We start from the raw sequence: 17,084 nt of genomic DNA, 5'->3' as shown, positions 1-17,084 counted from the left end.
CACAAAGTCCGGTCCATGCCTGGTGCTGTTTCCTTTCGCCTGACTTCAATTAGACTGAGCTAGGAGTTGTCTCCCTACATCTTGTTTCTTGGATTTATAGTTCCCACCAGGCAAAGAGTGAGAAGCAAAACTAGAAGATGTTTACTGCTGATACACAACTGCATCCTTGCAGATATTTATTTGATATTAACAGACATGGGCATCTTCTCTGCCTTCCTGTCTTAAATTATTGCTTTAGCAGATATACATACATACATACACACACACATACATACATACATACATACATACATACATACCACATCGATACAATTTTTATTTGGTTCAGATTTGGGAGACACTAAATATCCAAAGACTGCTATGGAGTCTGAAGAATAGAATATGAGATAAGTGACGATTTGGTCATTCTTATATATTGAGTTTGATATCGAGTTTTGTAAACTAAAGCAAAATGTTGCCGAAATCACATACCTCTTGCCTGAATCCTGCATGGGATGCTTAACTTCTCATTTATTCATCTATAAATTCTAGACTGAATTAAAGATGGCATTTCTCATGAAATATCAAGGTAATCCTCATGAGGAAAATATTTTCAGAAAATAGTGGAAAAATATACCATCTGTGTGCTTGCAAGTATATGATATTTGCAGTGAGCATGAACCATGGGTTGTAGAGTCCAGAATCTTAAAGATGTTGTTCACAGCATATTTACATACAGTAAAAAGACTTCCTTTTCTGTATTTATGTTCAAAGTAGGAATAAAGTCAAAATAGTTTTTTAAATAATTTTTGGTAGTACACACTGTTAATATAGAACTGTGGATATATCCATGGTGCATTTTCAAGGTCAATATCAGTTTTAATAGATAAAGATGACAAGTTTATCTCTTTCTTCTGTTTTTTAGACAAAGTCTATATATAGTATATATCCTTAGCTGGCCCTGGAACTTGCTTTGCAGGCCAGGCTGACCTCAGCTTCACAGAAATCCACTTGCTCCAGCTTTCTGAAATGCTGGTATTATAGGCATGTGCCAAAATGCCTGGCAGCTTCCTTCTTGTCATATGAGAAGTTAATAAAAATAACTTCTTGAAATTGCAAATTCATTACAATTTATATTTAACCCAAAGTATATGAAACTATAGGTTAACTTAACTAGTGGTTTCTTTAACTGGCCTGGCTGTATGAGGTGATTTGCATAGGTATGAAGTTATTGCCTCTAAATAAACTAGCCTGAAGAATGAGACAGGATGATGCTGTAAAAACAATGCCAATGAGTTTGTCAGGTCTGACCTACCTTGCCAGAATGCTGTGTCTTGGAAAGCACAAGGATAGGATGTAGGGCAGTGGTTCTCAACTTCTTAATGTTGCGTCCCCTTAATACAGTTCTTCATGTTGTAATGACTCCCCCAACCAGAGAATTATTTCTTTGCTACTTCATAACTGTAAATTTGCTACTGTCGTGGGTTGTAATGTAAATATTGGATATTCAGGATATCTGATAGGTGGCCCCTGTGAAAGGGTCGTTCAACTCCCCCTCACAGGGGTTGAGACCCACAGGTTGAGAACTGCTGACACAGAGGCACAGTTGCCCATGAAACTTAGGCTAAGCCCCATAGGAACAAACAAGCTCGAGGAAAAACTTGCTTGAATGAGTGTTGAACTATCTGTTGGTTTCCTCGGAGCAGGGATTTTGATGGCCTTTGTCCTAGTGGGATCTGTAAAGCCGTGATTATCAGAGCGTCATCTTGTGTTCCTTATGCTATCTTTGGTACGGCATGTAAACCAGATCAGGAACAAGCAAGAAGCAAGTGAGGCGCTTGTCATGAAGATCCTGGCACATTTATACATAAGCACCATTTACTCATAAAACAAAGACCGAGGCCTTGGTTTCCCTACAATGAGGACATCAATCTTTATGTATTCCCCTTCAAGAGGAAGGAAGTCATCTGTTCCATATTGGTAAAGGTTACTGAAATACCCAGTTTTATTATCAAGCTAACATAAATACTGGTCTTTATCGTGGGGCTGTAAAACATGGGCACAGATATCAGATAAAGCAAGAATTCAAGTGAAAGTGAAGTAATGTATGTGGGTTCGGTGAAGTAGTAGTGAAAAGTCATTTTCTTAAATGACTTCTCTTGATCAATTACACAGCATCGCTAATCAAGTTCTGATAGATACTGTGCCCTGCCTCCCCTTTCCCCAACATCTCGGACTCTCCAGGCTGGAGATGAGAATGATGGTGATTCCTGGCACATACACCTTGTACCCCTTTTAAGCAGGCCTTCGTGGGTAGTATTATACTCTACATTTTCTAAATGAGGTAACAGGTGCAGAGAGACAGAGGAACTCACTTGTGACCACACAGCCTGTTCGAGGCAAAGCCAGGATTTAAATTCCATCAGTCTGGACTTAGAGCCCATGTGACCCTACACTAAATACTGTTTTGCTTGTGACAGGAGAAGCAGGCAGACATGCTACCCTCCACTTCCCATAATTTTGCTGGCTCTAGCTTCATGAAGGAAATATGATCTCATTTCTTTGCTACCAAATCTAGGCAAGTGCAATGGGGTGGATCCTGAGCAGCTCCAGTTCTTTGTGCTCTGTTGAATGCAAGGAATTCTGATGCCAGATAGGGCTGGGGTCTAGCTCTGTGAGGGGAAATAAAATCTGCACCAAAATGTCAAAGGAAGCAATTAAGACAAAGGTTTCCAAGCCTGAGGACAGGCACAGGTACACAGGATAACCTGAGAATGTAACTAAGGGAGGAAAGTTACAAGAAAATTGAAAGAGTATTTCTGTTTAGTATTAAAATTAGATTCTGGTAACAGAGAGTAAGAATGAGATGTCATCTTTGTCTAATCATGCAAAGTGCATTTAACATGGTAACTAGCTGACTCACTAATAAATCTTCATTTTCATACTTGGAATGGTTTCTTTTATAAAAATCCATGTTAGTTTCACATTTAAACAGATATTGCTCTGACATGTATTCAGTGTGTGTATAAGAAAAGTAGAAAGTTATAATAAGTAATTATTGTTCTCTTTATATTTTGAGAGATTCCATTATAAAGAATTCCTCAGGGAATCTGCCACCTCAGGGGGATCTTTATCAAAGTCAGTTCTCTTGAGGCATTTCATGTTAGCATCTGTGAACACGTGACCTGCTATCTGAACTACGTCACTTCCCAGGAAGCTTCTCTGGGCTTCCAATCGGTTTCAGTTCTCATTGCTGCTTCTGCTTCCTCACAATGACCCTCTCATTTCCTTACCCCACCTCTTCCGCTTTCTCTTCTAATGCCTTGTCCATTAATCAATTAAAATTCCTTTCTCAACTGGCACTGGTTCCGCCTGCTTCTCTTAACAAACACCTCCTTGCTGACTTTGCTACACTATGTGTATGGGTGTGTGTGTGCGCGTGCGCGCGCATGAATGTGCATGCATCCATATAACTTTTATATGTACCATGTGTGTTTAGGAGCCTGTAGAGACCAGTAGAGGGCTCCGAACTCCTGGACCTAGAGTTGTGCTATGGTGAGACACCATGTAGGTACTGAGAACTGAACAAGGAACCTCTGTAAGAGTAGAAAGAACTATTAACCACTGAGGCATCTTTCTAGCCTCTGATGTGAGTTTTAATCCTACTGAATTATCTGTAAATTTTTAAATAATTTATTTTAAATTTATTTTATGTGCATTGGTGGGAAGGTGTCAGGTCCCCTGGAACTGGAGTTACAGACAACTGTGAGCTGTCATGTGGGTGCTGGGAATTGAACCTGGGTCCTGTGGAAAAGCAGCCATCACTCCAGCCCCTCTCCATAAATATTAAAGCACTCTCCTTTTGACTTCTTGGTCCTGCTGTGTCCTGGGTACCTTCCTGCTTTGTCCTTTGTTCTCATCATGGGCTGAATACTCTCCAGGCCTCCACATAGGCTGTCCTCCCTCACTCCTCTCAAACACACTGTACTCATAGCATAAGATCAATATTTATTAGCTAAATTCTAAAATTTGCATTGATTAATAAAGTGTATAAGACTAAAACTGTGAATCAAATATTTTACTTACAAGATTTCAAAAAAAGTTAAGGTAAAATTGATGGCATAAAACAAAGATGAAAATCAGTGAGGGTAAACATCCCCATACATCTAAAATACAAATTGCTATAGAATATTGTTAAAGTTAAAATTAGTTTTTAGTATAAGAACATTAATTTTATAGTTTATTAAATGAATAGTTTATAAGCTAATGTTTAACAGCTTAAAAGACAAATAAAATCAACTAATTAAAATTCAAACAAAGTTCTATTTAAGTACCCATAAAAGTAGTGTTGTCACTGAATAAATAGATATCTTTATGTCACACACACAGTGTCTTAATAAAAATAGCTGTAGCAATATATACATGCTTCTGCAATATTTGGCATTTTTCAAAGTATGGCTCTATGTGAGACTTGTGATTTATACTCATCTTAATTGTGAGATAATGTTATATGTTTAAATAGAGAGGAAATCTAAGAAGTTAATGATTCATATATCATTAAATGTTTCTCTTTAAAGACATTGTGCCTAGAAGTTAAGTCCTGGGGTCTTGCCACATGTTTTATATTCCATTTTAACAATCTTAACAAGAGTCAAACACCTGCAATCAAATTTACACATTTGTTGACAGTGGATCAATATATTTTTTTATAGTCATGGATTTTTCTATAGTATTCTATGTCAAAATTCAATGAAATGGAATAATTATCAGTCTTAATTTCTGAAGATGGGCGTGCATGTTTGTAAGTATGTTTATGCATTTGTGTATGTGTGTGATGTGTATGTATATGTATGTGTATGCACATGCATTCAGACACGTCTACATCTCACCCATTCATATAGTTAATGTGTTTTGAGGATGAGTGATACCTGGCTCTCATGAAGAGGAGGAATGTTGACACTTAGGGACATAAACATAAATCTACAAGAGGGCATGCCTTCCATTAACTCACTTCCTGTCTAAGTAGTTCATATGGTAGAGGAAACATTATTGGACACATTCAGAAATCACTTTTTACTATGGATAGTGCTACTTATCTTCTTTGAAATACATGGCATTTTTGAGAGAGCAGTGGCAACAGGGACAAGCTATACAGAACAGTGACTGTAAAATCCTGTTTCATTATCTACGGCCTGATGCTGCTGTTTTTCACAGAAAATAAAAAGGAAGTAATAGGAAATGTTCTGGAATACACACATTGATAAGTGGGGTATATTTGCATTAAAATAGTGATTGAGCTATATAGTTCAAATAATTGCCTCTGCAATTTGAAAGATACATCAGGTTCATTTATCCTTTGACCTATCTTTTTGCTGAAATGAAAGCTTTGATAAGGCACAATTTTAATTTGAAGTATATTTAAAAAACCAAAACAAAACCTTCATTTGAATAGTTTCTCATTTCAGCTAGCACCTGACAAGTCTCTCGTAATCATCTTACAAGACAAATTAAGAAATGTGGGTGTGAAGGAAGTAGAATTCACATTCATTTGCATGTACTTCGATTAGCATGTCACAAGCTCATGACAAGATGCAGGCTATGCTGGTATTGCCTGGGTTGGCAGGTCCTTTTCTGTTTAGAATTTATTAATGATTTCAATAATATAAAGATGGGGGCTGCTTGACTGGAAACCGTGATTTTTATCCTTTAAAACAACAACAAAATCCCTGGGAAAAAAGTGTCCAAATCCAGAAGATGAAATATAACAAGGATTGTTCTAACACTGCGATATAAGAAAACAACTATACAACAGGGAGAACATGACTGGGCAGATGTTTTCATTCAAACAAAAGAGGGCAGTGTTTACCTGAGCACAAGGCAGTGCAAGCCCAAAGCATCATCCCAGACTCGAAGCAGCTTAGACTGTCCATGGTATGGGGCTTACCTGACATACTGCACTGCAACCTAATAAGAGTGTATATTTCTAGTCCCGTTCTTGATACCTGCAGGTGGTCAGTTAGTGTTTCCTGGGACAAACTACTAGCCTGCCGTGGGCTCAGCAATACATAAAATAGAGGGGAAATAATATCAAGAGAATTGCTTCTTTATCAACCCACAAAAGGCAGACCTTAATAAATTGGTCTTCAGATATTTGAAGTACACTGATATATTTGAAGGATTTGATTATTTCACAGAGGTTAGAAATGAGATTCATATGAACGAATGAGAATGATTTAAAATATACCCGGACAATGAGAGAAAACATGACCTCTACTTCAGGATCCAAAGTCAATTCATTTAAAACTGTGTCACAGAACCCTCATCCACACTGCTGGAGCACTGATAAAGCCTGCTTCATGTAGCACAAAGACTTGATAAGTAAGCATATGAGAAAGCATGTAAAAACATGCGAGCCTCCAGAATCAACAGGAAATGGTAATATGACCCATGGATGGTGTGTCAAGAGTCCCAGCGAAGTGGACCAGTTGCCAGAATCCTTCAGGGATTCACTTTGCTGGAGACACAGAGATGCCGCTCTGGCCAGGGATAGAGTTATTGTGGTATTTCCAATTACAACTAATATTCATTTATTGCCCATTTCATCTTGGTTAGAATCAATAAATAGTAATTAAATGAGAGTTACAAAGAGTCACTAACGTCAATTAGTTAATTTAGGTCAAGAGCATAGCTAATATCCACAGTTTTTAGAGAATGTGTGACTAGGATGGACTTCTACCAAAATACTCATTAACTTAACTCAAGGATGAAAACTAAGGCTAAGTACTCTAGACCAAATTAGGGCTAATTGATTTTGTACAAATAATCATCTGTACATTTTTGCTGCCAATTTTGAAATATGTAGACTTTTCTGATGTTAACCTTCTGTCAAAATATCTCATCTTACAGTCTGTCTTTGGTAGTTGATACCCTTCATGCACCTGTTTGCTATATTTTTATTTTATTTCATTAGTGCTCAAAAATAATTATCGTCTTAGTTAGCAAACTCTCCCAGCTGTTCCTCATTTACTTACCCTCTGACCTTCTTTTCCAGGTGGACCTTGGGGGCCTTGTATCCCTATGGAGCCCTGTGAGGGAAACGGAACACATGTTAACACTCTAGTTCCAGTGCGTCTGCCATGAAAGAATGTAGTGATAACTGATACTCATTTCAGGGATGAGACCAAACAAATTTAAGTCATTTGAGCTCCTCCAAAGTCAGTCTATCAGTCTAATAATATATTAATAATGATAAATGGCTCTTCATTGTTCGGCTTATTTTTGGACCTGATTCCAGAAAAGAGTAAATGGAAGTTCTGAATCAAGCAAGAGATTAAAAAAGTCTTCTCATTATTGAAACCCCAATATTGCCAAACTATCACATATGGATACTAACAATATTTGCAAGCAGAAAAAGTACCTTTTACATACTTAAACTTTATAAGCAAAACTACAATTTTGTTGAGAGTAGCTTTGTATCTTTTTAGAAAACACATGATTATGTCACTGGCTTTAGATATGTCTATTTATAACACGCACCTTTTAGTATCTTACATATTATTAAATGATTTCTCTTATTTTCATCAAATGATGAAGGAAAGTCATTATTTTTCAGATTATAAAAAAATGTTGAGGAAATCCCAGGTGCTGTTAATTTGAAAGTCAAGTCTCTTGAATTTTACAGTATTCGTTATTACAAGATTTCCTGCTGACCCCGAAAACTCAGACTATATTGCTATTCTTCATCTTCGGCAATTAGTATTGGTTATTCCTGGTCTTTCCTAATGCTTCTTTCTTCCCCTTTGAACCTTCAAATGGGCTTAATGTGGAATTTTACACTCATCTTCAGAGTTTGCCTTCTCTTCATGATCTCCTCTACTTGTGGCTTCAGATGCTTTACAGTGATGATTCCTAGATCCATAGCCTTAGTTTATCTATATGCAGATCTAACAGCCAAAAGCCCGTGTGACACACCCACTTGGATATCCCACAGACATCTGGAATTTGGCATATCGAACACTGGATGTACAACCCTCCCTAACTCCTCTTTGGCATTCCCCACATGAGGACCTAAACAGTCTTGTTGCTCAATCTAGAAATCAAGCTCACACCCCACCCTCTCCTCTCTCACACTCATTCCTCACATATAATTACCAAGCCTGCTCAGTTTTTTATATTTGAATCCATTTCTCTCCATTCCCATTGCTGTCAGATGATCTGCCTGTCTGCAAACCCTCCTGATGATCCTGTCACCACCAAGCTGGACCTCAGAAAACCCAGCTTCACCTCCCTATGTCTCTCCTGACTTGCCTGTTGCTTATTACGGTTTAAAGTTTTTTTTTTTTTCAAACCACACTACAATTCATTTAAATGATGTTCATGTAATGATTTGTCCCTTTGGCCAGGCTCTGAGCTATGATAGGTGGAGTCTATCTTATTTAACATGGTATGGGAATATTACTGGCTATAGAAGAACAAATATCATGGGAGAATCAATACCCCATAGTAAAAAAAAAATGGATGAAGACACAGGTTTTTAAATATTTATGATTAACTTCTTATATATTAAGTACACAAAATGATTTGAGATAAACAAGTAATTTAATTAAACCTAAAAGCACTCTATCTAGAAGAACAGAGGCTTGGGATTCTTTGTTGCTGTTTCTGAATTGAATTCAGAGCCCCTTGCATGCCAAGCATATGCTCTTCCACTGAGCTGCACTGCTGGAGTTCATTTTTATAACATAATTTTTTTTCTTTAAAAGTCATGACTACCTTTAAGTAAACACTGGGCATTTTTGTGATGACCCATAACTACTTATTATGAATGTAGTCATTTCTATTTTCTATAGAAACTATTTTTTTTTTAAAGAAAAAGGATGTAAGACAGGCAAGCACAGTAATAGCTTGGCAATTAGGGGCTCCACTTGGTTTGGGCTGTGTGCATACCCCTCTTGTAATAACTCACCTAGAAGCCTGAGGCCCTTACCCACAGGCCCTACCTACACTCAACCCTCTCCCCCACAATGGAAGATCTCCACCTGAACTGAGCTACAGGCACACCCTGCACCCCGCTCTAAACAATAGAATATATCTTCCTCCCCTTAATAACCATTAGACACAGAGAGCTGCATAGATAAAGGAAATGTGGTACCTCATATTCATTCATATTCATTCCATATTCATTCATATTCTAGTTATGCCTGAGTACACGGTGGGAGAGGATACAGTCTCAAGTACACTGTGGTGCACGAGCCGTAAAGCAAAGGGCGTCCTCTGAGTGCACTTATAATAAGAATCCTCTGTTTACCATCTATGTCTATAAGTAACTGCTGATGCATACGTTTACAGAATCTAAGCCTGCCAATCAAAATAGAGAACCGCCTGTGCTATTTCCATTGTAAATCCCTACCCAACAAATCATCAGGGGCATTAAGTACCTTTACTCATGTGGCCTGCCGCCACGCTTGACAGCACATTTCTTTATGATCCATATTATAACTTTGCTTTGAATAATGTCCCCTTGCTACCCTATAATTGTGTGAGCCTTTATTTCAGCTCTGTGGATAAGAGGCCTATTGGTTCATATCTGAAAACACCTGGCCCAAATTCCAACCACAGTGATGACATATGCCTACATACATGGCTTTACCATCTGGACATTTATTTTTAAGAAAAATTTGATCAATGTATCTTAAATTTTTATTCATATAGCTGTAATTTGATTAAAAATAACAAAATTCAGTATAAATTATTGTAACAGATTTTTGAACATTAGTATAAAACTTCTGCTTGTTGCGAATTCACAAATCCTTGGCATCTTCACCACAGCTGATGAATAAAAGCTATACATTTATCACTGTCATTATTTTATCTGATTTTGGGGGAAAATAATTGTACAAAAGCATGGCGAGCCAGCATTTTACTAACTTAGGCAGGAATAAAACTTGGAGATTAAGAAACTGATCAATTTTATTTGTAATTATAAAACCACTTACAAAATGATGTATAAGCAAGGAAAGTTGGCTCATTAGGCTAACTCCAAGATGAAAACAAATTCCTAATGTTTGCGAATAAACCAAATGTTGAAATAAATTAAAATATACCAATATTAATTACAGCATAATTACAGAGATGCACCATTTTATACAAGACTGACACAATCTTGGCTCCAGATTAAACTCTTCCCTTTTGCCCTCAGGAAAACTACTATATTTCATGAATAGTCAAACTAACATATACACAACATTTTTGATACTCATCCAAATGCTGACAACTCCATCAATGTTTTTTTAAAAACACGAGTTTCTAAAACACACACACACACACACACACACACACACATCAACTTTCATCAAAGGAGTATGCTTAATTCTTGGAAATATAATTAAAATTCTATTCCCTTTACAAGTCCTGAAAATTATATTGCGAAGTCTGTACAATGCAAAATAGTACATTTTGTTTGGAAAGAGTTCAGCATATTAAGAAATACGAGACTCTTGTGCCTCACAGCCACAAACTTTGTTCCCACTTCACTTCTGCTAAGTGCAGGAGCCAAACAACAGACTGATGAAAGCTTCGAAAATTCTATGTAATCTTTAACAAATAACTTCCTATTAAAATCATCCATGGCATCTTATATTTAATCTTAGCCATGCTGCCCCAACGTTCAGAAATTTTGCTCCTGGTGTGCTGGCTGGCTATCAGCCTCAGGACTCAGGTTCCTATGTGTAAATGCCCTGCCATTGAGCCAGCTCCAGAACACTTTATACTGCAGTACTGAATGTTAGCTGACATTTACAAAGAAAACTAATTTTAATATTGACAGAAGTAAAACAGATCCATTAATTACACACACATAACATTTTTCCAAACTGAGAAGTTATAATTTGGGGATATTTTATTATTTACAGTTATGCAAGCCTATGTTCTTTCTACTTAGTAAGGTCAAATAATAAATTCATTCATCACTTACTATGAAAATTAGAGATCTGCTTAAGCAGTGGGTTGCCTGAATTAAATGTGAGAACTCGGCACTTGATTTGGAACCACTCTATTATTCTGTCTTACTTGGGTTTGTAAATGACATTCTATATTTACTGTACTTAACCTTCCTTTGATTATGAGTTCTGGAGGATAGAATCTATTATATATTCTACTTCCACCTCCCTTACAGAATCTACTCAATAAATGCACAGTAGGTCAAATCACAAAGAAGAAAACATTGATATAAAGCAATGCTTGGTGATGATATTGGGAATACAACTCACTATACATATAATTATTATTATTTTCATGACTTAGATTTCAAAAGTGCATTAGAGAACTAACTTTTCCCCTTTCATCCCCCCTTTTGATATTCCTAAATATCATCCTTTTACTTTTAAGTCTTTCTTTATTCCTGAATTCTACAAGTGAAAGAAATCATGTGATACTTTAATTTAGGTTATCCTCCAAAATTTGATGATAAGACCCTATTGCTGAAGACTCTATATGCTTGAGTCTTAGAACATGGAGGAATCAAACTGGTCCTGACCTGGAAGCTTCATGCCCACTGGCTAGCTTTCACAATGCTGGAAGTATTATGTGCCCTACTACAGGAGAAATAATCACCAATCGTACCCAGAAATAAACTCTGTGAGCTACAATAATGGCCAGCTAGGCAAGATAGGCTCTCTGGTGTAAAAGTGGCATGGATATTATTTTGGGAATAACTAACCTCTTTTATTTTTACCTGAATTTAAGCCCTGCCCCATAAAAGGGACTCTGAAAATGAGTCACGGTATTGAACCAACTCCTAAAGACATTATGCACATAGATGAGTGCATCTCTGAACTCTCATCAGAGAAGCTTCTTTTTTGTAATTACAGTGATCAACACAGAGACTCAAAATGGGTCAATGCAGAAAATCACAAATGTGGGATGCCCCAGCCTGAATGGGACATCAGTATCACACCCTCTCCTGCGCCTCCCAAGGCTCAACTATTGATCATCACAACAAAGGAGCTGGAAATTTGAGAGCCCAAGGAGGTGGATGATTGCAGTGAAATGGGATCTGGGAGACAACAGGACACTTGCACATGACTCAGCAGTTGTTACTGCATGCACAAGACATGCACAAGATAGAACCATACAAAATCCCAGCATGGAGGGGGAAGGTGACCAGGAAGTTCATCCCTAGCTGAGGAGCTATTGACAGTCTGCGGCTGCTGGGAGAGGGAAAGTCAGGTTTTTGATGTTTTGATTTTTGTCTAAGAATGCAGCCCCCGAGAGACTACCTATGTTCCAGTAAATGGCCCTACACTGTACCATGCACATACCGACAGCATTAAGTGGACTCGGTGGGTTTTTCAAAGGGAACACATGGATGGAGAGATGGAGTAAGTAGAGTGGAAAGTGGGTGGAAGGGAATGGAGGGCTGACTTGATTCAAATACATTGTATGCATATATAAAATAAAATTACAGATAATAATAATTATTACTGCATGTGAATGAAGTGTGTGGCCTGGCACGTGTGTGGAGGTCAGAGTACAACTCTGTGGAGTAATTTTTTTTTCCTTCCAGATTCATGTGGGCTGTCAGGCTTGTGCAGCACGTGCCTTTACTGACTGCATCTTCTCATGAACCCAATGACATTTGTCTTTTTGAGATTGGCTTAGTTCAGTTAACATGATGATATGCTGTGCCATCCATGTAATTTCTCTCTTCTATGTGGCTTCTAAAACTCCACTGGGTACCACAGTTCCTTTATCTATGCACCTCTTGTTGAACATTGGACTGATTTTGTAACTCAGCTGCTGTCAATATACATCAACAAACATGGGTATGCAGGTTTCTCTGTTGTATACTGACAAAGAAGCCTTTGAATACATGCCTATATGTGGATATCATATTGGAATTTTATTTCCTCTTGTAGAAGTCTTCATTATAGTGACCCTACCCATTTACATTACAGCCAACAGTATAATAAGCATTTATCATTCCTCCCTGTCTCCATCAGTTTTTTGAGACAGACTCTTTTTATCTAGCCCTGGCTGTCTTGAAATTTGCTACACAGACCAGGCTGACCTCCAACTCACAGAACTCCACCTGTCTCTGCCTCCTGTGTACTTGGATTAAATTGTAACTGGGGTGAGATGCAATATCAATGTAGTTTTTGTTTTCATTTCTTTTGTGCCTAAAGACTTTCTATGTGTTTATTAATCATTTGTTGTTATTTTGGAAATGTGTCCAGTTAATTTGGTAATTTATTGACTGGACTATCTGCTTTTTTAGTATTGGTTTTTGAGATCTTTACTCTGGTTGTTAACTCTCTGTCAGATGACTAGATGGCAAGATTTCTTTGCTTTTCTTTTGCTTATTTCTTCACTCTGCTGGTATTTTTTATTTGCCATGCTGATACTTTGCAATTAACACAATTTCATTTATTAGTTGGAAGAGTCCTATTCAGAAAGTTTTTTGCCTATGCCAACATCTGAGCGTGTTTCTCTCCAGGTGTTTCCAAGATTCAGATCTTTGATCCTTGAATAGATTTTGTACAAGGTAAGAAATAGAGGTCTGGTTTCAACCTCTATGTGCATATCTAATTTTCTCACCAACATTTGTAGAAGACATTGACTTTTATCTAGTACATGTCTTTGGCACTTTTGTTAAGAGTCATATGGTGATAGCTATGTGGATTTATTTCTGTGTCCTCTGCTATAATCAGTTGATTTGCATATCTGTTTCTGAGCCAGTCAGTACCGTATTGCCGTTGTTACTGTGGCTCTTAGTATAGTAATAATTGGAGATCAGGTAATGTGATACCTCCAGAACTGCTCTTTTTGTGCAGGATGACTTTGGCTCTTTGGGTCTTTTATATTTCTATACTAATCTTAGGATTAATTTCTATTTTTGTGAATAATGTCATTGGAATTTTGGTGGTGATTGTATTGAATCTGTAAACAGCTTTCAGTAATACAGCCATATTCACAATATTGTTTCTGCTGGTTTGTGAACCTGGGAAATCTTTACATCTTTTGATATCTTCCTCAGTTTCTATCTCCAGTTCATTTCTTTCTGAACTTGTTTGCTACAGTTCATAGAAAAGCTAATGATTTTTGCAAGCTGAATTTGCATTGTTTGTTAAAAGTGTTTATGCAGTTTCAGAGTTTTCTAATGAATTCTTTAGAATATTTAAAAATAGGATCACAATGTCTGTAAATAGAAGCAATTTGACTTATTTTTATATTTACATCTCTTTTATTTTTTTTCCTGCCATACTGCAATAGCTCAGGAATCAAACACTATATCTAATAATAGTGTAAAGAGTAGATGCTCATACCTCATTTCTGATTTTAGAGGAAATGTTTTCAGGTTTTTTTCCTCCTCATTCAATATAACATTGATAACACTGGTTACAGATATGTCAGGTACATCCTGTATTATTTTGGAGTATGCTGCTCCCAACCTTTCTGCTTATTCAGGGATTTTATCATTATTTGGAATATTGGACTGTTTTGCAAATCTATTGAAATCATGATTTTTCCTTCATCTATTTATGTTATGTTACATTTATTTGCATGCTATGAATAATCCTCCACATCTATGTTCATGAAGAAAATTGGCCTATAGGATTTTATTTTTGTAACCTGATCTTGGAGCTGTTTTAGGATTATTACCGACTTTATAAAATAAGCTTGGTGATGTTTCTTCCCTTTCAGTTTCATTAAATAATTTGAGATTATTAGCAGTGTTATTAGTTCTTCTTTAAAGACCTAGTAGAGTTCAATTCTATCCAATCTTATTCTTTTTCTTTATTTAGAGACTTTTTAATAATACTCCAATCACATTTCCTGTTATTTGTTTATATTCTCTCAACTGAATTCTGGTAGGCCAGTCAGTGCAGGAATTTATCCATTTCTTCTGGTTTTCCCATTTTACTTCAGTGGTATTTGTTCTTAACATCTTTGAAAAAACATTTATTTTATTCAATTATATGTATACGTACATGTCTCCATGTGGGTATTTGCACACGTGCTCAGGTGCCCAGGAAGGCCAGAGGGATCAACATGGAGTCAGAGATAAAGGTGGTTGTGAACCACCCAACAAAGGAAACAAACTCCGGCCCTCCACGAGAGCAGAAGCCCTTGAAAACTCTGAGCCATCATTCTAGCCCCAGTGATTCCCTTTTGGACTCAATTTTAATTTGTGTCTTTTCCTTTCTTTGGTTAATTTAGTTAAAGGTTTTTCGATTTTGCTTGTCTTTTCAAAGAAATAATTCTGCTTCATTATTTCTCTGCAATATTCTGAGGCTTTTCATTAAGTGGCAACCTGATCTCTAACCCTTCTTGTCACAAATAATGGGTTTGGCTTGTTCTTGCTTTCCTGAAACATCACAGTGTAACGTTTTAAATTGATTTATGTGAAATCTCTATGAATTTTTTAATGGAAGCACCCACAGCTATGTATTTTTAGAACTGTCTTTGTTGTTTCCTAAATATTCTGTAAATCAATTTTCCCCAAACTTTTTCATTTATTCTAGAAATTAAAAAATTACCCCAAATGTCTCACCAATCCTTTAAAAGTACCTGCTTAATCTCCATGTGTTTGTACAGTTTCTAAATTTTTCTCTTTCTATTGATTTCTCATTTTATTCCATTACAGACAGAACATCCCACAGCACCTGATAAAGAAGAATTATTTTTGCCATACTTTTATATTTGTTAAGGCTTGTTTTATGGTCTAAAATGTGGTCCGTTTTGGAGAAAGTTCCACGGGCTGTTTAGATGAATGTGTATTCTGCAGCTGTTGGACAGACCATTCCATTAATGTTTATGAAGTTCATTTGATCTGTAATATAGTTTCACTCTGAAGATCCGTTGCTGCCATTTGTTTTGATAACTATTGATGGAAGTCGGTATTGAAATCACTCAATATTATCGTGTACGGAACTGTCTGCCCTTTTGTGTCCATCAGCATTTGTTTTAGGCAGCATGGATACATCAGTGTTCAGTGCGTATGGATTTACAGTCATATTTCCTTAATAGATTGAGAAATTTACCTCTCATTTATCTTCCTCATTCTGAAATTACCATTGTGTTGATAATTTGAAGTCTGCCTTACGGTTCATTTACTAATCACACATTGACTGAATTTCATCTCATGTATTAAACGTAGTAAAATCTTTGGTCACTTCCTCATGCTATTGTGAAGATCTTCTAGAGTTTTGTATTATTAAATGTTTGGACACATGATGCACTTATATGCTTTCTATATATTCTTATTCATTTAACTAGGTAATGAGTGCCTATCTCTTTAATCCACTCCTTTCATTTATTTGGTCTGCTATCAAAATACCAGAAATAAGGTTATTTCTAAAATGTTACAGATGTACAGATTTACTTTTGTGAAAGAGAAACCCGAGATTGTATTCATTTTTATGAGAGAAGCATCTATATAGGCATTCATTGTTAGTCAGTGGAGTTCTGGATGTTAAAAATCTTGACAAAGAATGGAATTCATAAGACTGATACATCTTTTGGCTAGAATCAGGAATATGTAAAACGTGGTCTTAGCCAGCTAACACATTTCAAGTTCCAGAGAGTAGCTATTACAATGTGTTACATTTCACATAGTTCTCTCTGGACAGTTGGCTGATTATTTAAGACACACTAGGGCTTATCATTATAGAAGCTGGTGTAAATATTTAGCTGAGAAATTACTTAGCATTAAGTGGTTCAGAACAGCATTTTGAAATGTTTGGCAAATATAGCAGATGTTTAGTAAAGTTAATAGGATACATTAATTGCATTTGAACATATTTCCACTTGTGAAAAGAGGCAAGATATGTTTATAACTTCTCAAAGAAAGGAGCTGAATTAAATCAAAGCATTTTCTTTGTGTTACCTGCACCCCCTTGTCAGAAGTGCTGAAGTACATGCAACACCTAATAGCCATTTTGACTAAAATGTTACCTGAATAAGCATACTTTAAGTGTTATGTTTATTGCTTTATAAAACACTTCATAGGCTTGAAACATAAGATTAAATGTATCTGCATAAGTTTAAAATGCTACTAGGTTTTTTTTTTTCCAAGTAGAATGCACAGTATTAAAGGTGGGAACAGT

At 36.6% G+C, this 17,084-nt stretch overlaps 1 protein-coding gene across 1 annotated transcript in view; it reads right to left on the bottom strand.

The window, feature by feature from the left end:
* Col19a1 (collagen type XIX alpha 1 chain) overlaps window positions 1–17,084 on the bottom strand; it is a 300,361-nt gene that overhangs the window by 136,961 nt on the left and 146,316 nt on the right. Inside the window, exon 11 of the mRNA XM_059281419.1 lies at window positions 7,011–7,064. Within this exon, the coding sequence (XP_059137402.1) occupies window positions 7,011–7,064 (54 nt within the window). The remainder of the gene's footprint in view (window positions 1–7,010; window positions 7,065–17,084) is intronic.

The sequence above is a fragment of the Peromyscus eremicus genome, chromosome 16_21 (genome assembly GCF_949786415.1).
Source record: "Peromyscus eremicus chromosome 16_21, PerEre_H2_v1, whole genome shotgun sequence".
Taxonomy (NCBI): Eukaryota; Metazoa; Chordata; class Mammalia; order Rodentia; family Cricetidae; genus Peromyscus; species Peromyscus eremicus.
The sequence above is the reverse complement of the archived record's forward strand: the minus strand, read 5'-3'. Positions and strand labels throughout refer to the sequence as shown.